Consider the following 25,677-nt stretch of genomic DNA (forward strand, 5'->3'; position numbering starts at 1 on the left):
TATCACAGTATCAACCACAAAAGTCCAGTACCGGCCCAGCTCTGTGTGGAACTTGGGATTTATCTGTTAAAAGCAGCAGCTTTCTGACATAGAAATGCGCTGAAAGGGAACACGTTTCCTTTTGCATCAGTATCAAAACGCATCTGCATGCAGGTGACTCAGCAAGTGCGTCGAGGTCACACGTGGGCCGCCGAGACACCCGTCTGAGCTCCCCTCTGACTCACAGCGCCCTGCCTGTGTGGCGCTGCAGTGGGTCCTGACCTCTGCATACGCTCGGCCTCCTGCCTCTCCTGCCTCATGCGGGCGGATTATCTGAGCTTAGCCGACCCAGGTCGCCCCCCCTTTGCCCCATCCGCCTGCATAATGACATTGCAGCAACGTCTAACGAGGCTACAGTAAATACAGAAGTGTGCTGTGAAGGATTCGTCTTCATTCGACGATGCCGGCGAATATCCTCAGAATTTCCACACCAACGGAGGATTATTTTCATACTCGGCTGCTGAGGTTGTTAAAAAAAAAGAAAAAATATATAACAAACTGTCTTTCAAGGATAAAGAGTCTCAGCCATCATAAATAAAAACTCACTGGACTACTTTCAAGTAGAGCTGCGCATAATATAGCAGAGAGGAGCGGAGATTTACAGGAAACACAGAGGAGGGATGGAGGGAGGGCAGCTCTGAAAAACAAGACGTTAGGACTTTGAAAAACCTCGTCATTTCCCCGGGCTACATAAATCTCATTACTTCCCCCCGTATCGCCTCAGCGTATGAGGTGAAATATCGCTGCATTTTACATCAAAGTGCAGAGTAATACAAAAGGTACGCTAGCTGCTGCGCGGGGGCAAATGAAAATGTTTATGTTGAGCAGCGGAACGCTTTGTTATGAGTCAACGCGTTTTAAAGGGCTTGTGGGTATGAACACCGAGACGCTTTTCTCTGTTCTCGTTATTTAACTGTGATTTGGGGGACGGTGTGACACTTGACGCTGAAAACAGAGGGACGCGTTGCAGGGTTCAGTGGGTTACATTTGTTCTCCAAAAAAAGTGCACGTTTTGATGAGAGTAGCAGTTTCAGACGAAATGGAAACTGCAGCGCTCATCGGCACGTCTGGCCTAAAATGCTAGTGGCAACATGCTAACATGGTCACAGTGGCTGGCAGGCGTAGAGTTCGCCATCTTAGCACGTTAGCTAAACGCTATCGCATGACGGTGCAAAAAGAAAAAGAGTCGACAAAGTTAAGAGGTCGATTCAGCCTTTGGGTTTAAGGTTTTGTTGCACATAGAAAGAAGAGAAAGTAGTTCGCTGCCACATTGTCTAGCAGAGGATAAACAGTATGATGGGGTTATTTCAGTCGGTATTCAACAGCATTGTTAATCCGTCTTTTGTTCCAGCTTCCTCTTACTAACTGCCGCATGGTGTCACATAGCAAATCATTCAACTCCCTGTTACTGGGTCTATAAGCTCACTATGCAGCAGCGCTGGCCGACTCACACTGGACAAAGAGCCCCTTCCTGGCCATTTAGTCACACACACGCACACACACACACACACACACACACACACACACTGCAGGCCAAATACATCATGTCCTCCTCAACTGAGTCACTTGAGTCAGAAAGGGGGACCCATCAAGAGCGATGAAAGGTCAGACAGTGTGAACGTGTGACTTCATGCCCGTTTGTTTCTATGTGAACATATGCAACTAAATGCGGAATGTCTCTATGTGTGGCATTGTGCTTTCTGTGTGTGTGTGTGTGTGTGTGTGTGTGTGTGTGTGTGTGTGTGTGTGTGTGTGTGTGTGTGTGTGTGTGTGTGAGCCCTGTGTTAATGAGTAATAGCATCAACCCCCCCAATGCCTCCTCAACTCTGGCTACAACTTGAGGCGGTGCGAACACCCGCGGTGCAAGATCACTGCTTTCACACCGGGAGAAAGAGGAAACAGCTCTCTATGGTCCATAAGACTTTCTGCACTAGAATGATTCTTCTTTTTTTTCTTTTTTCTCCCCCATTTCTGGGAGCCAGGCGCAACGCACAACAGCCTACAATGAAGAAGAAGTGAGCGAAAGAAAAGAGTGATCCGGGGCGTTTCGGATGCCGTTAAACATCCCTCAGTGCAGCACTGAATGAGCTCAGAAAGCCCTTCTGAAAACAATAAGAACCGAGTGATATTGGAAAAGCCAGAAGGAGGAGGTGATATATTAAACCGCCAGCAGAACAGTGCAGCACAGCAGCTTGCTCTCTTTCTAGAAAAAAAGAGAGTGTGTGTGTGTGTGTGTGTGTGTGTGTGTGTGTGTGTGTGTGTGTGTGGCAGAGACTTGGCTTCAGGGTAGGTCTATAGTTCCTTTAGTTGCTTTATAATGTGCCCACACTCCTGCAGGGAGTTTCCATATCACACTAAGCATCCAGGTTTTGGATGGTGTTCCAGGTTTCTTTTCCCCTCCTCAGACCTGCATGTAAAAGACTTCAAAAGCATTATGGAATAGGCTTAATCATATCGAACGTCAAACTCTATTCATTTGACGAAGAAAATGCAGCAGAGAAACATCTCAAACGCCACAAAAACATCCGTCAATCAACGTTGGAGAGTTCTGTAAAAGCAGCAATATTCGTCATTGAGTGAAACCGTGTCTTTACTCCAGCGGTGGGGATCACACGTTAGAGCTCTTCCATTGGCAGTGAACTATGCTAAGTGGTAGTCCACAGCCGTCCCTCTGTCATGAATACGATCCAGTGTGACTACCGGCCGCATGTCATGCGTCCGCACAATGCTGCAGCCGCACGCACAACGGCCACACTGTTCTCGTCAGGGTGGAAACACGCTGTACCGGGAAGCAGGACTGGGCCGGGCTGGCTAACAAAAGTCCCCACTGTGTGTGTGTGTGTGTGTGTGTGTGTGTGTGTGTGTGTGTGTGTGTGTGGGTGTGTGCATGTTTAAGTGTCTAAAAACACTCCAGTCCATGCTGAAGCAGTGTTGCAGGTGTGGGTAACGTTGTGCACAGCTGCGCAGTGCCAATCCCACAGGGCTGAACTTAACAACAAATGTTTCTCGTTCCAAGAGGAAGTTGGAGTACATGGTTCCAAACGGTGTTCCACGAGTGATCCTTTCGAGCAGAGCAACATTTACTGGTGTTGAAACAATCAGTTAATAAATTAGTTTGAAAGCATTTCTACACACAGATTGGCTGCTGCTGCATAACGTAAGCTGAATATCTTTGGGTTTTGAACTGGTTGTTGGACAAAATAAATGACCTAAGACTGCAACCTTGGACTCTGAGAAACTGTTACAGGCACTTAAGTTTATTTCGGTGTGTGTGCGGGGGGGGGTTTATAGACCACATAGTTAATTAAAAAAGCTACCAGACAGTAAAAATGGTCGCTAACCGCAGCCCTAATGTCTACTCATAAACCCCTCATCACCAGTTGCACGTGTCAACGACCTACGAATAGTTACGCTAACGCATCATTTGTCCATTCTTATATTGTTTGTATTTGCAGATTTTTTAAAAGACCCAAATTAGTACAACTATCCAGTATTTCACAGGCTAGAGAGCAATTTTTGTGTTGCAGAAAAAAAACACAAAAGCAATATTTATGCAGACATCTCAGCCCTGTGTGCGTCACACCAGCTCCTTCTCTGGGTGAAAGTGACTGAGGGGACTATTGATTGTTGCCATTTAGGCTGAGACGGGACCAGTCTGTCTGTAAACCTGCCATCCTCCCCTCCATTGTCTGCACTCAAACCCCTCTCCTTCATCACAAAGGGGCACTACGGTGCCCAGCTGAGTATAAACGCACTCCCACTACCACTACAGCACTGGCAGCGATGTCACTTTTCATTCTCTCCGTCTTTTCTTCGGCTCCATTACGACCTGAGGCGTGTTGTCATCTTTCCTTCTTACGCTCTTATTTTAATCTTCTGTAATCAGCTCGTCTCTCCCCCCCGTCTGCCTCTCTTTCTCCCCCACCTCAAACTTTGTTCCAACACTCTCTCTCCTGTCAAACACTTGACCTCTGGTCTGGCAGTGTCTTTGTCCCGCTGTCAGCCTGCATCACCTCTGGTTCTTTGTTCCTCCCTGGGTGTCCTCCCACCTCTCTCTCCACCTCTCTCTCTCTCTCTCTCTCTCTCTCTCTCTCTCTCTGTGTGTCTTAATCTTGCATAGTCAGCTCTCTTTTGGAGTAACCTCAGCACACAAGTTTGTTTGAAAAAGGGCAGAAATACAAAGGTTTTATATATATCCATAAAATGTCCATTTATTTAGAAAAAGTGGCCATCACAAGTTTTTAGAGCCTCTTAAAAATCGAAATATTATCAATGATATAAAACAGAGAAAAGCAGCGAATCCTGCCATCTGAAGAGAACATTTTAGTTTTTTCTAGCTTGACAGACGTCTCACCCAATTATCATAATTGTTGTTGATTAGTTCTTCCAGCTGTTTCATTACTGCTCCAGACCTCAGCAAGCTGGACAAGACGAATAGCTGACTAAGCAAGATTAGCCTGCTTCTGTCTTCTGTCGCCCGCTGTGTGTTTTCCTCCATCTCTCCTCTCCTCTCCTAATCCCTCCGTCTTTCTCTCCCCTTCCTCCTAAAGAGCCTTGGGGGACCGTCCAGAAGCAAACTCATTTTCCCTAACCCCCCCCCCCCCCCCTCCCTCCTCCCCCCGAAGCCTCGCCTGCTCTCAACGAGCCTGTCTCTCTCCACTCTGCCTCTTTGTCAATCTCTCACCCTAATCTCCATAATGCAGTCTCTGGCAGGAGCTGCTTTGTCCAGGGCAGGGCTCCGGCTCCGGCTCCGGCTCCGGGATGATGAGCAGGTAGCTCTGTGGGCACTCGCTCTGCCGGTAATTGCAGCCGAGGCAGACGGAGCGCAGCGTGGGGGGGGAGAAGCGTGCACACTCGTTCACGCACGCAGACACGGACGACGCCAAGCACGAGTATTATGCAGGCGGTGTCACCAAGTCAGAGGTGGGAGAAGAAGTCAGAAATGGTCTCTGTTTGCCTCCTGAATACGCCCAGTCCTTCTTCACACGTCCTCAGGTGTCAGTATGCAGCCGGATACAGGTACACTACTTGACTTAGAGAGATCATAATTGTATTTTTCTTCCCATTTTGTTTCTTTCGATGGAGTGGAACATTAATTGGGGTAAACTGAGAGATACCAATCTATTAATAGAGCCCAATCAATACACATGCTGGGTGATGTAATGAGCCAATAGTGGAGTGTTTGCTGGCACACATGAGAGAGAGATTGTTGAGAGAGCGGTAAACTGAGGAAGTATGTGAATTATTGATACAGCGTGTTTGATATTGTTTGTTTTCTGACCAGTCACCTACATTCCCCTTATGCTTCTATCCTCTTCTCTTTTTTTCTACTTTTCTGTTGCGTATTGCAATTTGGGACAATAGCATCTCTCAAAACCAAGCATGCAAATGTAGCAATTCATACTATTTAATTCAATTTTCCACGTACTCAAAGTGGTGAAAGTTTCACCTTTATCTACACATCACACAGTCCACCCCATTGGCCACATATGGGGCTGTGCATCATTACTACCTGCTATGAGACACCTGCAGGGAAATAAATGAAAAGTGGCATGGAGGAGGGCATCAGTTTAGTGGCCCCTGCAGGGGAGGGGGGGGATTTGTAACACCTGGCGAGCTCCCTAACACCGCACAATAAGGAGCTGCTAGCTTATTTTTATCGGCCGTATCAAATTACCATGCGCCATGCTGAACACAAGCCACAGCCACGGGTAAAAAAAACCACCATGATCGTGAGCGACAGGGACCACAGGTGAGGAAAGAAAAGTGAGAAACTGAAATCCGGTGGGAAGAACAGATATACAATGAGAGCATGATGGGAGGAGAGGGTGAGAAAATGGACCACGTGATGCTGGCAGAGGAAGGTGGCACAGCAGCAGCAGCAGGAGGAAGAGGAGGAGGAGGAGGAGGAGGAGGAGGAGGAGGAGGCTGGATGAATAGGATCTGTGGAAAGGTAAGTGGGCTGGAGCGGCCTGCCGCTATCAGTCGCCATCAAGTCAAACGTGTTACTACAACCTTCTATAATGCATGCCGCGAGTAATGAGGGACCATGTCATCCATTCAGTCTCATTTCCATTTTACAGCCCTTTGATGGGAGGAATCAGAGAGCAATGGCTCCGACGGCGACTTTATGGCCCTGAGCTTTAGTGTGAAAAGTGTGTGTGTGTGTGTGTGTGTGTGTGTGTGTGTGTGTGTGTGTGTGTGTGTGTGTGTGTGTGTGTGTGTCATCTAACACTTTGATGCGCTCCTGTTGATGAACTGGGCCGTGTAAAAAGCAATGACAAATTTAATGGCAGCCGTAGACAGAGATGTCGATGTTCCAATCGGGGGTGAGTGGTTATTTCCACTTCAATCGGCCATTTTTGGGGGGAGCAGGTGATAATCCTGGTTTCATGTGCCCGGCCCGACCCGCCGGACGGATTAGAAAAGGATCGTTCTGGTTGTTTCTTTTTGTATTATCAAAATAACAAAGGAGTGAGGTTGTGGGTCTCATGTTGTTTCTGGTTCTCTACTGATCCCTGAGGGCCACATTTACACTTTTGTCTCCAGAGGTCAGAGGTCAGCCTCGGCACACAGCATCCCTGGAGCTGGTAGGAGTTTCAGTTAGAGCCCGACCGATACGGGGTTTTTGGGGTACGATTACGAGAGTAGGGAGTAAACAAAAACTTCTGGTATCGATATTGTTTTATCATATTTATATATACAGACACATGTTTTAGAATGATCCAACAAATGTGGCTATCAAACGCTTGTGACAAAAATATGTAATGGAGGATATTTTACAGTTTAACAATGAACTTCAGTGCTTCTGCAGCTAGCGGTCTGCTAGCCGCTTGGCTAATTTATGCAGCTTAAAATACCAACGGCTTAACCTAGTATTACAGCGTTAGGGACGGCCCACATTTCCCATCATGCCGGCCTAATGCCTAGTGCTGGACTCAGTAGTTGGTTAAGCTTCCTGTTTCAAAAAGCAAATGTTACTCTTGTTAGTGTTTGTAATGTGCCAGTTCAGGGCATGGTGCTTTATGGTGGTAGAAAACAGGAGCACTTCAGGATGGCCAATATGCAGCACACACTAAAGTGTAAACACCATCAACATGTACAGTATGCTGGTGGGAAGTAATGTTTAAGTGATGCTCCTGAAATATTCAAACATAAACGTTACACACATGTTCACACAGCGGAGATCTCTTAGGGATCCAAAGCCATGTCAGTGAACACATGTGCCATTAACATTTGCAGGGTGCGACTAACTGACGGAGCATCTAATACTACAAATCTGTCTGCTCTTTCCACTTAGTACCAATGTCGACAGTGTGCTACTTAAAAAAGACATTATTCTGACTTAATTCAGAGAGCAGTCTGTGCAATCTGCCTGTGTTTTTGTTTTTTTTGCAATATTTTGCCAACAAAGCCCAACAAACACGGAGGATTCTTTTTACGTGACACGCCGCTATTTGGAAACTCTCGTGATTTAATCATGTTGTTGTTGTTGGTTTTTTTAAAGCAGCTTATTCCGATGATCCGGCAAAGCTACCTCGACATTCTGTCATCCGCGTTCATAAATGTCTCCGAAAAAAATCATATCATCTGCGACGCGCTGAGCTACCAGTTTACAGCACAACACAAAGGAAGGTTTGGGGAAATGAGCCTTAATTTGAGAGCAAATGGGATATTATTACGTAATCCAAAGCGTACACCGAGATGCACATCCAAAATGTGTGCACAATAAGTATGATTTATGAGCCAAGTGGGTTTGCCTTTCAGCTCCATGGGCGAGTATAGCGTAATCCCTGCGCAATGAAAAAAGATTTGAGGACGAACTGTCTTTTTTTTGGTGGTTTTCCTCTTTATATTCGTGCCAGTGATTCCTCAGACAACGTACCTGTCCATCACAGCCGTGCCTAAGGGGCCTCGGAGGGAGGAGAAATAATGAGAGCTCACACCGGCTGCAAGGAATTCAGAGACTCCTGCTCCGCGGGGGCTCTTCCTCTTTATACCCCCCCCGCTTTAGTCCCGCAGCGCTACAAAGACGCCCCCCGCCCCCGCCCCAACACCAACAACAGAGGCACGCCCTCCAGTGATCGCGATCCAAAAAGGCGAGAGAGAGAGAGAGAGAGGGGTTGTGATCGCACCTCGGCAGCCTTTTGGGGTAGTCGCCGCTTCAGACCAGCAAGCTGAGACACTTCAAAAGGAGCCGGGATGAGCCCGGATCCCGGATCCCGGGCCAAAGCGTCTCCGTCTATCAGTGTGTCTGGCGGCACGCGGTGACGCTCGCTGTCACCCAAAACAAAAGAGGCCAATTATTTCCGCTACGGGATTCAGACTGCACAGAGCGTTGGAAGTTCAATAAACGGCTTTTACACAGCTCATCACTTCTTGCTTTTCTTCTCTCTCACTTCCGGTGGATTTAGACGACACTGTGATGCTGTGAGAGAGGGTGAAGCCACCAAAACAATGCTGATTGTGACTCTACGCTGATTTTGGAAGGTTTTATCTGTTTTTAAACGTAGAATAGTTTTGGTAAAGCTAAGAATGGTGCGGGGACACATCCATATCTCCAACAGAAATCAGATCATTCCGTTATTTGCATATCATGATTACAGCGGATCTGCATAATGCAATGAAGGTCTTGCAATCAAGAGTTAGTTCCTCAAAATTGTGAGATGCTGAGTTAAATTGATGGGTTACGAAATGTATATAATTACAAGAACAACGTCTCCGCTTGTTCCCTCCCTTTTGACTGTAGTGTGCTTCCAAAGAATGGGACAAAAAAAAGTCAAACTATGAAGCAGTTGGGCCAGGAACAGCTGGAGGGAATCCAGATGGCACTTGGATTTCCTTCAAGTGACATTTTGGGTCATCTGGACCTCGAGCTTTTTTACATCAGTCACGCAAACCACACGGCGCTGAGGACAGTTTGGGCTCAATGAGACTAGATGTCGCCAACGATCCCATCACATCTCATCTCTGCTGTCACTGGAGGTGTGAACCCCCCCCCACCCCCCCCACCACCAACAGTCGCCATCACCGAGCCACGCACAAACACGGACTGAATCCAGGACAACGAGCTATTGCTCGGCAACCACCTGTTTCGCCGGGTGTCACGGTAACGAGCTGCAGGGGATAATGAGGCCGTGGGAGTGGGCGAGACGGAAGGGGGTCCAACCGCGGGGAGGGGGAGGAAGTTCCCATTTATAATTCATGTCATCATCAGCACTGTGGCATTTGGAATGAATTATTGATCGCGTCTTGGAGGCTTTATGTAAAAACTTTCAGTCGGGGGGTCCTGATGGACAGGGCGTGAAGTAAGAGGGCACGGGGAGAGAAGAGGAAGAAGAAGACAACTGTCTGCTGAGGCAGAGAGAAGGTTATGGAGATAAATTCTCTCTTAGGAGAGCGCTGTCTGAAATCAAGGGGCATGGTGTGCAGCAGTGGAGGAGATATCTACATCCTTTATGTAAGTAAAAGTAGCAATAACACAATGGAAGAACACTGTATAATAAGTGTGGGTCAAACTGTTAGATAGTTCGATCTATAAATCATCATATTCTATGGACTCATCATAGATTTTGAATAAAGAATATCTGCAAAAACAACTAGAAAGTGCCCCGTAGATGTCAACGGTAGTGTAAAATACAATACTCCCTGTTTAAAGGTAATGAAATAAAAGGTTTTTCCAGGATATTGGTTTGTGGAGGTGTGTGTGTAATAGAACAACCTTTTCCCCTGAAAGGTAATGCTCATAAAAGCGTAACAATTCATCATAAAGTTGGCAACGGCTGCCTTTATTTCAGGTGACATGGACTAACACACGGGGGAACTACTGACGTGAACACATTGAAATAAGAGCTGCAGCGGCTCGAGCGTCGTATTAACCTCGCAGCGTTTAAAGAAACCCGCTTGGCCCTTGACAGTAAAGGACCGCTGCTGAGGACTAATGGAAGGGGACAAGCTGACCCCAGTGACCCCTCGGCCGCTTGACTCTTGAACCTCCCTCCGTCACTTACTGCAGCCTCTCCAGCCTGAGTGTGACAGGCATGAATCACGACCTTTCCTAGAGCTTGTTGTTGGGTTTTTTTTTCCCCATTCCAAAACCACAGCGTGAATCGATACCAATACCAACGTGTGCTCATCCACAGCGAGTGGGCATCGTTCAGTCGCCTTGTGTAATGCGTCTTGTCAAAACAGGAACACACACCTTCCTCCATGAAGAATAATGAATGGCCACGAATCATTTTACAAGCAACGGGAGAGCGCTAGAAGCTAATTCAGCATGACTTTCCAATGGTGCAGATTCACCAACTTTAAGGGACAAAACAGGCCTCGGGGTGTAGCCCGCAGCTAACTCGTTGACAGCGAGGCAAAATAACACTTCCTGTTTTAGTGCCACAAAGCAAGATGGGAATTGTAGTCCAAAAAGACAAAGCGGATTAGAAAGAGAGAGGAGAGAAACAACAAACGTGACTATTAAAAGCAAACTTTTTTTTGACAGCACTAAGGCACATAATGCCATAGCACTGAATCTAATGCGCGCCCAAATAATACATGCATTTCTCAGCCGCTCATAATTCATGGCAAGCCTCACTAAGACACGTAGAACTGAGCCATAAACCTGCAAATAGCTTACAAACCAAGCACAGGCAGCGACGGTTTAATGCACTGTTGCATGCAACATGTCCACAGAACAAATGAGCACAGGGCCAGGCTCAGGGCACCCGACTGAGGTTAAAGCCAACTTCAGTAAATAGCATTGAGGCTGGCGGGGCCAGCGGGTGGCTGAGGCACGTTCCAGATGTTAGCAGCACTGGGCGTGGATGCCAAGCAACTAGCTATTTTTAGCCGAGCAGAGCGCAGGAAGGAAATGAAAGGAGCAGAGTTGTTCGGCGTGCGCGGGATTCAGAGCAGCGGAGCCAAGGGGTAATCAAACACTGCCCACCAATGGCAATCACGGCGCTCCGACACAATGGTGGCTGGCCCCGCCGCCGGCTTAGTCTTATCACAACACGCTCGCGGAGTGGGTGTGAGATGAATGAGCAGGGGAGGGCAGGAGAGTGAGGCATGAGGGGGGGGGGATGGATGGGGGAAGTGAGAGGGGAAGAAAAGTGGCAGAAAAGGGAGCAGTTGGTGCAAATCGAATCAGGGGATTGGTGCGTTTCCCTCAGATTACAGCTCTCCATCTGTTTCAAGGTGTGTTTGTGTTCTCGATATTAAGTAAACCGATTATGAGCTGCGGTGCAGGCCAAATTTCGGCGATATCTTGCCATGAAAATACCCGATTTCATCCAAAGAACATGCAGTCGCTCACTAACTGCAACTAAAGCATAAAAACAAAAAAAACAGCACTTCAGTTCGTCTGCTAAAAAGGAGGATAATTTGGCTACAAATGGGAAAGAATCACAAATACATATACAAATCATCACTGTGAGTTTGCTATAAAACCCGGCCTGCTGTCAGCTGAACCAGCTGCCAAGTGACGGCTGTTTCATACAAACAATGAGCTCAAATTGAGGGACTGAGTTCCATTCAGATGCGGCGCACAAATAAAAATCCATTCACCGTGACGCTGCACTGTCAAGTCGACGAGCGCGGGCCTCGGATGAGCTGGGACACTCTGCGAGTCAGTCAGTCAGCCGGTAGATAGAACATTGATGCGAGCACCGGCGTCTGCATTTCAAACAAATGACGTGATTAAATAAAGACGCCGAATCCTTCCTTCCTTCCTTACTCCCTTCCTTCCTTCCTTCGCCGCTCTCCGCTCACAGACGGAAAATTACCAAACTGTTGATAGATGGTTAACAGGTGCGGGCTAATTATGCTAATCACTGCAACAGCCAAATAAACTGATTGCCATGTTCATTTAAATGACAGCAATGTTCCTTCGGTGGCTAATTAAAACAGGTCGGGAGAGAGCGGGAAGCGAGGCGGCTGGGGGTTTTTCCGGGATGGAGGGAGGCGTTTAAATAAAAGCCTTCTCTGGGGTCTACTGTAATAAGCTGTATTTCATTGGTTTAATGATGTCATAATGAATTTCTAATGATGGGGGCTGGGTTAGGGTGTGAGGAGGAGAAGTGTGGTGCTATGTAGCTACCCCCCCCCCCTCAATGCGTTAAGGGGAGCCAACAAGGGAGCCCTCGCTCATGTTGTGTGTGGCGCAGGGTGACCCCGGTTGAAACGACTCGGGTAATGAAAATAAAAATCAGTCGAGGACATCTAGCAGGATGTGTGCTCCATCTGTTTCAATACTAGCCCCACTGGAAAGGGTATAGGGGAAGGTTTTGAAGGGGGCAATTACTTTTTTCTTCTTTTTTTTTTTCAGCATTAGGACCAAGTTGGCCCCGGTCTCTGTTTTGCATGTGACCCGGGGAAAAAGGCATCATTAGAAGCAGAGATGGCGGTCAGAGGCCAGGGGGGGGGGGTGAACTCTGGGGGGCCCCCTGACAGCCACTGTGGAGGTATGAAAGCTGCATAGGGGCTGATTAATGTTTATAGAGGCAGCTGCTATCGAAAGCCGCCATCGCACCTCCTCTCCCCAAAGTCCTCCGGTTTAATTCCACTCTTCCGGAGGAGATTAAAAATCTACAGTTTGGGCTCTGTCTTTGCAAACAGTCCCATTTGTTTTCAAAAAGGAGCTCCGCCACCGGGGACACGCCGAGAGTTCCGCCTCTCCTTTCACTTGAGAAGCCCCTCCTCCTTTTGGTTCTCTTTCTTCCTCTTCAGCAACATTTGAAGAAACAACACTGGTATCCATCCTCTCATCAAAACACTCACCAAGCACCAAACGTGATTCACAAAATGGAAATGATTTTGTGTACGGTGAAAACAAAGCAGCGATAAAAAGGATGATATGGAAAGAAGAGATGAAGGACTGTGATGGATATGATGGAAGTTAGAATTCCTTTTGTTTGCATTCCGATGTGCGCACAAAGAAAGTCAAGGCAACAAAAGAGGAAAGAGCAAATCCAGTGACGGAAAGAGACCAGAGAGACTCTAACTTCAGGCATGAACCAGCCGGCTTTTATCTTCCGTTTATGAGGCATTCTCACTATTTAAATGTATGCCACATTAGTAGGGATCTGCTAAATTCAATATATTATAATGTGATGTTTGGCCTTAATGGAAAATCAATGGCGAGACAAGCCCGCTGCCGCTGCCACCATGCAAAAGCAATTTCCAAATTGACATACGGAGGGCCGACGTGATTGATTCTGACTGCTGTTGGATTTTAATACCGTTCACTGCGAGCTCATTGACTCTCAGGCATCGTCTTGTGGTTTATCTACAACCTGCCAAATGAGTCCTTGTCTCCCTTTTCTCCTCTCTCATCTTTTCTCCCCACGTTCTTCGGCACTCCTCATCTCAGCCCGAAGCGGGGGTGGGAGGGGTGGGGGTGGGGGGATAACGGCGAATTAGATATGTTTAGATAAATGAGCGGAAGACTCTCCGCAAACACGTCCTCGTTGCAATCGATCTTGCAGTGGTGATACAGTCCTTTCAGAGCCCACCTCCAACATATTCTACATGTTCCTTCCATCCGCCGAAACCCCCCCCCCCACACACACACACACACACACACACACACACACACACACACATCACCAATTTGTTTCCTCCCTTCAAGTTCATTCACATGAAAAGAAAACATCTCATGACCTGGTGGCCTCTTCGACGACGCTTTGCAGCGGCTTTGTATCGACATACTTAAGTTACATATCTGACATCCAAACTTTCCACTGAAGCCGGACAGCTGGTTGAGCAGATGTGCTTCTCTCCAGCAGCCACCTGCAGCTCCTGGGTCCTGAAACATCCCATAGTCAGTCAACTAGTATTAAATTGGTAGGACATCCACGATCACATGCTGAGCCACCTTTCAATGCAAAAGAGCAGCAGCTCCACTCCGATCTCCTTCCAGGATGTCTGTGCTCCAGGACCCTAACCTCCCCCAGAATGAAGGAGGAGGGGGGGGAAGGAAATGGACCTTGTGCTTTGGCCTTATGACTACCCATTTAATAAACACAAAAATCCACTTGAATACCCCATAAAAAACCTCTCCAGACAGCTTATATGATGTGCGAGTGAGTCAGCGGGCTCTGCTGCTGAGCCGACGCCGCTGGAAAGCAGAGTTGGGTCTGACTCCAGTTGCTTGGTGACATGAGATGAGATTGCCGACCCTGAAGTGTTACACCGTCTCTCCGCTCCGTACTGAAGTTAATGCGACTGACAGATTCGACTTTAAACCCGAGTAAATCACAGGGGGCATGACGTGCAATGCTGCAGATGAACTCACACATGCAAGTACTCTTCCACCAAACACACACACACACACACACACACACACACACACACACACACACGCCACATGTATGTCAGCCCATCTAACCGTAAAGATACCATGCGCTGCGTCTTGGCTCTTTGGTGTGACACCAGAAGGACATCAGTGTGATCAGGGACACGAGCAGCGTCGTGTCTCTATGTAGTAAGAATGTAGCCCTTGGGCGGCATAATTATCAAGCGGATCGCAGTGTCGGTTCAAGCGCAGGGCGATTCGGGGGCTGGAAAAAAAAAAAACCAAAAAAGGGGGGGGGGGCATCCGTCACACGTCTGAACTCACCTTGCCGAAGTCCCTGACGTCAAAGAGGTCGAAGGGGTCGAACAGCTCGCTGTTGCGCAGGCCGAACTTGTCGTGGCACACCTTGAGGAACGTCCGGATGTTCTTCAAACACAGGAACTGCAAAGCAAAAAGCAGAAACGTCAACACAACGCTCAAACTCAACCTTGGGTTTTACGGCGACAGTGAGCGGCTATCGCGTTGCAACACTATGATTAAACAAGCAGAGTGTTTGCCTTCAGAACACATGCTCCACCAGTCACTTCAATATCCCCCGTCAATGCTTCAGCATTCATGAAAAGATTTCATTTCCTGGTTGATGATTGGCAGGCTCTTCACTCCGTCCTCTCCTGGCGTGTGTGGTGTGTGTGTGTGTGTGTGTGTGTGTGTGTGTGTGTGTGTGTGTGTGTGTGATTATTCAGCCCCAGAAGGTGAGCAGGCTGATTGCGGCCCTCCCGAGGCTGATGGGCTGCCTCTCTCTGGTCCAGATAAGCAGAGCCACGAGAGGAGCCCGTCTCCTGACACCGGAGCACAGACGAGGAGTCTTCAGACGAGGAGTCTTCAGACGAGGAGTCTTCAGACGAGGTGTCTTCAGACGAGCCCAGCGGCAGAGACCTGCCCCGGTTGAGTCCCTGACCGTAAAACTGAAAGGTCGCAGGTCACACATCTGACATCACAGCAGCCACGTGTCCCGTGGTAATGTCTTTGAGAAGACACACTGTTCTAGCACAGCGAGGGCATTTCAGAGAGTGGAAATTGGTTGTATTATTCAGGAGAGGGAACACGTTGTACTGGGAGATATGGAGAAAAAAATCACACATCTATACACTTTCAAACGAATACCTCAACGTCGATATTGCGGCGATATTGTATGGTTGGCTTGTACAAAATATTTATTTATATTTATAGTTCAGAAAATGACGACACGTTACCTAAATGCAGCCTTTAAAACCAGGAAAAGAAAACACTCCGGTGACATTAAGCTATCGAAAGGTTATTTACGTCACTTCAGGGTATTCAGAGATAAGAGGACATCGATCGGGTTTACAACTCATGGAATCACCCAAAAAAAAAAAAAAGTACAGGATCCACGTCTTAATCTAAACTTTGTGTTCCGTGTTAGAAATCCCTCTTATGTGCAATCTTCACAGGTTAAAACCAATATGTCTAATCTGCAAGTGTAGCAGAGAGAAGCTAACAACTAGAGCCTGACAGATACAACGGCCGTTATATTGGCCGAATTACAGATTCACATCTGCTTTTTCAACAATGGCTACTACTATCCAGTCCTGCAAATAAAGCACACGCCACCTTGAGACTGATAACCAATACGGGGGCGAGGGGGGGGGGGGGGGTTACTCATAACAAACGGCATAATAAATAGTCTCTGGTCACGAATGTTGGCGGTCCGGGTCCCTCAAATATTCCATCACACAGATAAACCCCGAGGGCTCGGGGAACGGACCGATAACTCCACGGGAGGACCGTTGAAATATTAATGAAGAGCATAAACCGGCCTCCTATCTCCCTGTGTGTGTGAGGAACACATCACCTAACATGTTAATTCAGCCGCCGCTCTGACACGCCCTCCCGCTTATCTGTGCAGGAGCGATACCAACCGACGGTCCAACAAAACAAAATGCTCGATCGCATATTCGAATGAACGCGTCGACAACGTGTGCATCATCCCTGTTAACGGCCGTTGTGTAACACTGGCATGACAACCTGCAGCCTTGGGTAATGGAAGCGCGCTTTTGGCAACAACAGCAGCAAGAGTGTTTTTTTTTTTTCCAGGTACACTAACATGCAGCAGAGCATCCCCACTCCCCACAGGCCTCCAAGTGCACGATAGTCTCATTTAAACCCACACTGCGGCTTGATGAGCCACAGTGTTTCCTGTTGCTACAATTGACCGCGGGAGACATCATCCGCATCAGCCTGCTGTACTAATTAGCTTTCAAGGGGGAAAAAAAAAAAATCAACTCATTGCTACCACTCCAGTAAATGTTCAGATTCAAAATAATAAAGAAGAAGCAGAGCTTCATCCGATATGGTTTCCTGGTATTCAGTGGCATTTCAGTCGTCCTCTCACTCGGCCACACCTGAGAGCCCTCCGCCGACTCATTGTCATTCACGTGTGTGTGTGTGTGTGTGTGTGTGTGTGTGTGTGTGTGTGTGTGTGTGTGTGTGTGTGTGTGTGTGTGTGTGTGTGCATCTGCTCGGCCCCGTAGAGTCGTGGGTGTGAACCCCCTTAAGAAGAGCCGCGCCCGGGCACAGCGACAAAGGAACGCGATTGGTCGGCGAGCCGAAGTGACATTTGCAGTTTGCCGGCGTAGGTTATCGTGTCTGCAGATCCTCACGTGCAGTGGATGAAAAAATAAAAAAATAAAAAGTATTTTCCCAGCCCAGATATGAAAAGGTAACATTTGCTGGAGTGGTATGTGGAGAGAGAGACAGAGAGAGAGAGAGAGACTCTCTAGATATGGATCAGTAAGGGAGGAGATGTGTCTGACATTCTAATGTTTGCCGATAAGAGAGCCGTGATAGGGTTCGGGAGAATTGCCATGATCTTGATGAAAATAAATAAAAATACACTATTTCTTGTGGAGTGGAGAGAGAGCGAGAGGCACCTGGGAATAAACAGGCCTCGGTCATCTCCTTGGGCTCAGGCTGCCCCTCAGCACAATCCATCTGGATTTCACCTCTCTGTGGTCTGCAACACACTCAGCGCTGCAGGCACAGGCAGTCCTCCATTCCTCACAGTGCTGCGAGTGCATCTTGCACACACTGCAATTTCAGCCACATGGACTGTACTAAAGTGACTACAATGCTGCGGAATGTAAAGGTTACAATGATTATCATATACGCAAGTATGCAAAATAAGTATTATTATTATTCCATCGACAGAAACAGAACGGTTTTAAATAAAGACTTGTTTTAAGCAATTCATCATACATCCGTATTGATTTTCTATCTGACCCAACAAGTAGGAACATCTCGTTTCAACCTGTTTTTCCAGCAACTGCAACAAAACTTGTACATCTTTTTCGAGATTGCAGATTGGCTCATTACCGCAATACAGTTTTAATCGATCTCATTACTCCAGAGCGCTGCGATTGCCATTTCAAGCAAGGAAAAGAAAGTAGCCCTCGCGTATGGTTCTAGGACTCAAACATCGCAATAAAAAGTTGATTGCGTTGAAGTGAAGACGGCGTATGCGGGTGTTTATTCCCTTTTTGGGAATTACATTATTGATTCTGGCTTTTGTGCACCTGTTGCCTACGTCTCTTGTCAGACTGCAAAGCAATCTTTTACAAGTGTTTTGTATAACAACATCTTCCCACAACAAGCAACCCGTGTGGACACATGCTGTATAGATGCCTGTGTGCTAGAAGTGTTTACTTGCTTCGAGTGTTGCGCGTCATTTGAAGCTACCATTGTTGTCGGTCCCGCTACTCGGGGCTCACTTAGTACTTTGACTGGCTGCTAAAATTGCACCTCTCAAGGAGCTTTTGTGGCAGCAGAAAGTGCATATAATCAGATCCAACCCTGTAAATGTGTGTACTGAATCTGGCTTTTTACAAATTATAAAAGATGCCTTCAGGGTGGGGAAAGAAGAAGGTCATGAAGAGGAGATATGATGTTGAGTTGAAGAGCAAAAGACTGCCTGTGGTCTCAGCTGTAGCAGGGAAGCAGGGTTTTTTTTTTACAAGGTGGCTCTTGTGCTCCACTGGAGCGACGGCTCTGATTTTTTGACTTCTCAGTCGAGAGCAAACAGCTCTTAAAAGAGGCAGACTTGTTGTCGGGGAGGCAGGGGGGGGGGGTGGAAAGAGTGCAGGAACCGGGAAGGAAGCGAGAGGGAGAAGAGCAGCAAAAGAGGGTGGAGGGGAGGGGAGGGAGGGGGGAGTCGGGTAACAAAGACCCGTCACATCCCCGACAACCCCGTCAACCATATCACCGCGCCACATCACACAGAGAAGAATGCATCGTTCCTCTGGGAGGGCGGTCCTTATCTGCACACGCTCCTGCATGCTCGCACCTGAGGAGATACAAATTGGAGCCTCCTTGTGTGAAATTTTTTTTTTTTTTTTTAAATGAGGAAATGGGGTGCAGGAAAAGTGTGGAGGGGTATGGATGAACAGGGGGAAGCAGGAGGAGGAGGGAGAGGTGGGCTGTTTTTGCCCAAAAGTGAAGCTCTTAGGTGTCAGAGAAGTGTGGGGGGGGGGGGGGGGGGGGGGCAGGAGAGAACAGAGCGAGGTGAAATAGCAAAAGAGAGCGGAAGCTGCAGTCAATGGTTTGAAACAGAGCGGGAATCCTTGGAGAACTGATCTCAGAACCAGTTACCTGATATTGATTCACACACATTAAATCAAAAATAATAAAAACCACAAAAACAATGCATGTTGTGTGCTTTGAGTCCGGTGGCAAACAAAACCACCGTTTCATGGTTCGAAAGTATAAGAATGAGTCTGGTATGTAATAGGGTGTCAAGTTGTTTTTAACACAGACAATATGCTAACAGGCATGAGGGCACAGAGCGTGAACAGAGACAACAGCAGCAAGGGAGAGCATGAAAAGCTTTGATTTTCGCAATCATGCTTTATCGGGGATCCCTGATGTATTCCTATATCTAACCCTGCCACAACAAGTTGACTCATGAGACAAACAGAGACTCATGAGACAAAATGTAAAAATACGGACAGACAAAAACAGGACGATTCTGCGATCAGTACGGCGCTGATAAACATCGCGTACGCGGCTCGGGCTCATCTTATTTCCCACGGTGGAGATGACACTTTCATTATCTTGGGAAATAAGTTGTTAGGTCTAATTTAATAAAACGGATTAAATCGTCAAACGTGAAGGGCATCGTTTTGGTCCATTCCAGAGACATTCTCCGGGTCCCAGAAGACAACATGACGTCCCCCTTACTGGTGCTTTCACAAACAGTTAGCGAGACGCACAACTCACGTCTGCTGCTCTGTGTAGAGAATGTCAAGCAACACACAAAGTGTACAGAAATAGGACTTTCCTCTCCGTGACCAAAGAGCATTTCTCCAGTATTCTTAGTTTCTACAATACTTCTACTTCCTGCATCATTTCATGATCATAATCCAAACAATGGAAGCACCCAGGAAATCAACAAAGAGCTTTAGGACACATGAGAAAGTAAACTTACTTAACTTACATTATTGTGAGGATAAGGCAGGATAGTATTATAGGGAAGGAGAGGAGGGGGAGATGATAAGATAGGAGAAGAAAGGAATGGAGGAGAGGATAGTAGAGGAGAGGAGACGAGATTATATGATAGGAAAGAGGCGAAGAGGAGGGGAGATGATTTGATAGGAGGAGAGGAAAGGGGGAGAGGATAGTAGGGGAGAGGGGAGGATAGACGAGAGGAGGAGGAGGAGGAGGAGGGGAGATGATATGATAGGAGAGGAGAATAGAGGAGAGGAGATGATACGATAGGAGGATAGGATATAGGGAGAGGAGAGGAGAGGAGAGAAGGATTTATAACCACACTGAGGTGAGTCAGACAGATCATCAAATACTCAGACAGCCAGTCAGAGAATTGGAGTCAATGAAAGAGACTGATGCCTGTCTGGGACCTGTGAGGCAGCCAAATACACACACACACACACACACACACACACACACACACACACACACACACACACACACACACCCTTCCCTCATGTTGTGTCTCGGGCAGAGAACCATTCCACACCTTCAGAACAACAGGAAGGGAGCTCTCAGCAGGTGAGGCAGCAGCAACAGCGAGCTCACGTGACCACAAGAAAAGGCTGACAATCTACACACACACACACACACACACACACACACACACACACACACACACACACACACACACACACACACACACACACACACACACACACACACCAGGTAGAGGTGATGATGGATCTCACAAACCTCCAAGTTTGGTTAATGACGTTGCAGCCAGGGTGTTGATTGCTTTCTGGTAAGGGGAGATTTATGCCCGGCAGTGATCAGCACTCAACCTTTCCAAATAAAACACGGGGCTCTCTGCAGTGCAGCAAATGTCCATTACACTAGCCTGGTAATATCTCACTCAGTCGGAAAAGCTCACAGTTACTAAACAGCTACAAACAGCAGAAAAACATTAAAAAAAAATGAATATACACCGGAAAAACCTATTCTGCCTGCAAGATGAGAGCAGTCTACTTCCACACACTTGTAGTGAAGAAAGGAAGTAATACAAGCAAATAATACAAGACCATCTACCATGTCTTAAGGGAAGTGCTGTAGGGTTTGTGCATTGGCTAGTGCAGAAAAAAATCATTTAACTACATTAAAAAAATGTTATTATTGTCTCCTTCCATTAATAGGGAAAATAAAAACCCAATTTCATTATATTTCTAATGTTCTACTGTAGATTAGCTTCAGTGTAAATGCAATTAAAAAGAGTTTTTTTCTTTTTAACTACACTACTATAAATGCTTACAAAACACAATGTCAACTAATAACTTCTCATAACACAGATAAAGCTTTGCAAATATAAATGATAAATGTACTCCCGGTTGCCTTTGTCAGGGTATTGAATAGATTTAGAATCTTGAGCTTTGATTTTCACCAGCAGGTGTAAACCAGGGACAGCGTCGACGGACGGCGCGCTCATTCCCGCCAGTCTGCCAGGTTGTATCTTTTTTCTATTTGAAACATACCAAACAAATCGATCCAGATATTTTTCAAGAGCACGAACGTCCTCCTCTGCGATCTTTGAATTCCCTTCATTGAAATCAATATCTGCTGTGATGAGTATTTCAAACCAGCTAATGGTTCCACCGATACAAAAAGGTACCGGCGTCGGGGAGGGGAAAGGCTGAAAACGACGTAAGAAAAAACCTATTTGTCGTGTTGGATGTAACTTAAAAGCGGGAGAGCTTCAAATGACAAATGGGAACATTTACATTTTTGGAAGCGTGGCCCAGGTTAGTAGATGTTTAGGCGGCATGTGCCGGGTGACACCCGGAGGGGATTAATGGGCGCTGGGGGGCTCTTCCAGGTCACCCAGATGTTAAAGACGGTGAGGAGAAAGGCCCTGCTCCTGCAAATTAGAGAGGACGACGCCGCATGAATAATGCATCGCGACAGTATGCAAATGTTATAATCTCATCCTATTACCCCCTAAAAGCCTGTAAGCAGGCATGGATTGACCACAGATTTAAATCTCCTGCAACCCTCAGCAGACGAGGCAGAACCGCTGCGGAGGCGAGGGCCGCCTGGCTGATGTTGAAATGTGGAAGTGAAGTAGGCTGAGAGAGGTTCTTTTAAGTGAGGTTAATCTCCATCACAAAAGAAGATAATTCAGCTCGGAGCATAAGACTGCGGAGGGAGAAAGTCACCGCGATTGTAGAGCACGAGTACATAATTAAATCAAGTCCACCTTTACGCCGGCCACTCGTAAACAGAAAATAACACCAAGCGCCATCGGTAACACGCTCGCCGCACGGACACACATTAGGTCATTCGTGAGAATGGAGAAGAAAAAGAAGACCCCCCCCCCCCGCCCGCCCTTCCTCTGACAGAAAAGCTTTTGTGCGGGACGGGGGAAGAGAGTGAAACAGAACGGTGGGATAAAAGAGGAGCGATATGTCTTCAAGGTAGTGCTCTTTCTCCTCTCTGCTGAAGCGGAAACGACCACAGCCATGAACAAAGAACCTGCTCTCATGGATAATGGAGAGGGAGAGGAGAAGGAGCTCATTTCTCAACTCGTGGTGGTGCTTTCTAATGCCAGCCAGTGGTGCCAGGTAGTATTTATTTACTGTTCATCCTCTAATATCCGGAAGTGTTCCATTAGATGTCGTTTCAATATTAATACTACATATAAATAGTTTGAGCAGTTCACGGCTATATGGAAGGCAATGTCGATCTGTCGCTTGGCCCACACTTAAACACCTCAACAACTACTGGAGGGATTGGTGTGGAATTTTGTACATTCATCATAGTCCCCAGAGGATGAATCCCAATGACTCGAGTGATCAGCAGATCTTTCCTAAACGACACGAGCAGGTTGACCTTTTGAGCTTTTAGTGAAATGCCTTGACATTGGAAGGTTTGGCACAACATTTTGTTGACTCTCATGGTTCCCAGAGGATGAATTCCAATGAAGTTAGTAATCACCAGAACTTTCTTCTAGCCCCACCAGCAAGTTGACATTTTGAGCTTTCGGTGAAATGCCTTGACATTGGAAGGTTTGGCACAACATTTTTTTGACTCTCATGGGTCCCAGAAGATGAATCACCTGCTATTAGAAATGAGCTCAAAGCACCTCTGTGCCTAAGTACAGCATCAAAGTATGGCTGTAGGCTCTTAGTCTCGTTTACCGAGCAGTTCGTATGTTCCAAGATAGAGGTTCATTTATTTATTTGGGAAGCCCTTAAAAATGCAGGTAGCTCTCCATACTAGACAACAAAATAAGTTGTTTGGGTTCAAATTACTACTTGGTTGAGGTTAGGGGCCCTTCGTCGTCATAGTTCAGCTCGACCGTCGGTATGAAACGGGAAACGCTCAGCAAACAGCAAAACAAAGTCCATCCTGGTGTCTGCGAGTTCACCGCTGAATGAGTCACTCATGTAAATGTGGTCTGGGGAAAGGTTTGTTTCTAAGTGAGCTTCAGATGCTGAGATGAAAGAGAAAGGAGAGAGCAGCAGTGGAAGACAAAAGCGTGTGTGTGTGTGTGTGTGGGGGGGGGGGGGGGGGGGGGGGGGTTACTATTATCATCTTAATTCTACCTGACCTGAGTTTTCAATTTCCTCTGACCTTTAATATGTGTTTTTGTTATCTTCCTTTCTCTGCGGATCAGTAATAATTCATAAAGCTTCTTTCCTCTGAAGTGGTAAAAACTGCACGCAGGATTTCTACTTTTGTTTTTGTTTTGTACAAAAGAGGCTTCACCTTTGCATGACCGGATCCATCTCCATTTGGACTTTCAAATAGCGGGAGCTGGTTCTCGCAACAGCATGCAATAAATATCATCATCATCCACCTGGATGGCCTCGGGGCTGTCCAATATTTCATTCCTTGATGGTTGCTGGGGCAGCATTAAGATAGAAGAAAAAAAAATACATCGACAGTATTTACTTTCTACAACTCTTGTTTCAAAACTTCTGACCCTGTTACCTCCAGGTCCGAAAAGGGTTCACACTAGGGCTGCAAAAGCTTTCCATGGGAATAAACAGGAATTAAAAGGAAATATAGCGACATATTCAATTAGAAACATAGTTTTAACCATATGGTGAGCAGACATTAGTGTCAAGCCTTTAAATAGAAATCAATTAATAGAAAAAAAAATCAATGAATCAATTATAACATTATGTTCTGTCGTAAATCTAAAGTGGCAGAAACGAGAAAACAACGAAACGGATGAAACGAAAATACGAGTCGTATTATCAAAACATGCCTTAAGACCTATTGCTGTTTTATGTGTATTTTACACCAAAATGAGTTATTAAAAATGTACAATTTTGATATTGAAATGGTGCAACAAGTTCAACTTCCTTTGGAAATCTACCAGAACTGTACCGACCCTAGTTCCGCCAAAAACACACGCCAAGATGCGAAAACATATTAGTGCGTAACACAGTCCTCCATTCTATCCCCTCTCCAAGTAAAACACAAATCTGTGTTGTATCCAAGCAACAGGCCATGCTGCCTGAGACTCCGGCGAGGACTGTGTGTGTGTTTGAGGCGTTTCCAACCAGGCTGAGCTGCAGCCTCTGGGCTTGATGGATGCGAGGAAGGAGGTCCGCCGAGGATCCCAGACACCCACGGATCGATGGCCAGGTAATTTATGGCATCAGACCAGGGAGAGGAAGAAGACTGCATCCGTCTTTTTCCCCGGAGAGTTTCCCTCACAACATGAGGCTCATTGGGTTCATTTAGATCCCCCATACGATCTGTTGCCTTTCACTTTTTGTCCCCTCACACAAAGCACATGCTAGCATCATACACACATTACCGAGAAGCTAAGCAAATATTATTTAAAAGTGTGAGACTTAATGGGCTGTGAATGTACAGTTAGGATCTTTATAAGAGTCTTTATGAGATCCTAACTGTACATTCACAGCCCATTAGGTCTCACTGTTTTAAATCATCTCTGGCGGAGCTTTGCGACGCACACATGGCCCAAAAAATAATAAGTAATCTGAACAGATTTACAGTTCTGACACGGAGAGCTACAAAAACACTGTAGCAATCACTCAACACTTTCATATTCATCTTACATGGCTTAATGTGAAAAGATACTTCTGTGGCTCCAACTTTAACCTCGTCCGAACTTGCTTGAAATTATACAACGCCGGTTACAATGACGATTCTCCCTCAGTGTCAGTTGCACATTTATCGTATATAATGTACTTCCCCCAATGTGCTTTCAAATATTTTTGGTAATTATTTTTTTTTAATAATAAATACATATATTTTTGCTATTTTCTGACATTGTATATGCCGAACGAACAATCGACACAGATTAACGGATGATCAAAAACGATTGTTTTTTAAGTTGCTGCACCAATTGCTACAGTAGTAAATCAGCAAAGTACATATACAAATGTCAACTGAAATGATTATAGTAGAAACCCAAAAAGGCCAAAACCTGAAAGCACTGTCCTGTTTGCCAGTCCTTTGTTTAAGGAGGCTATCAGGTACACTGGAGGCTGCAGCTCTGTGCACTTGATGGCTGTGATTATCTCCAAGGTGACTAATGCCATTAACACGGAGAACAGCCTGTTAATTACCCGACCGGCTCTGGGGCCGAGCTCGGGCCCGCTTTAATCATCAGACCCGCAGCTTGGATAAACAATCATTCAATCATCGCTGCGACACACAATACAGCGATCGGCCAATTTTACAGATTAAGTGATCGGACGGGGTTGGATACTGTAGGATGCAGTTTGCATCCACTCGGTTGACGGAGGAGAGCTTTCCAACGGGCACTCGACCAGAGTGAATGCAATATGAAACCACAGCAACAATACACATGGAAA

General features: G+C 46.5%; 1 protein-coding gene across 8 annotated transcripts in view; it reads right to left on the reverse strand.

The window, feature by feature from the left end:
- The window catches only part of vav2 (vav 2 guanine nucleotide exchange factor), a 183,591-nt gene that overhangs the window by 115,041 nt on the left and 42,873 nt on the right, over nucleotides 1–25,677 (reverse strand). For all 8 annotated transcript variants that reach the window (XM_068705944.1, XM_068705942.1, XM_068705939.1 and 5 more), the window contains exon 2: nucleotides 14,651–14,767. In XM_068705944.1, the coding sequence (XP_068562045.1) occupies nucleotides 14,651–14,767 (117 nt within the window). The remainder of the gene's footprint in view (nucleotides 1–14,650; nucleotides 14,768–25,677) is intronic.

This window comes from Cebidichthys violaceus, unplaced genomic scaffold (assembly GCF_023349555.1).
Source record: "Cebidichthys violaceus isolate CVI_PGR_0920_01 unplaced genomic scaffold, fCebVio1.0.p SCAF_12, whole genome shotgun sequence".
NCBI classification, from domain to species: Eukaryota; Metazoa; Chordata; class Actinopteri; order Perciformes; family Stichaeidae; genus Cebidichthys; species Cebidichthys violaceus.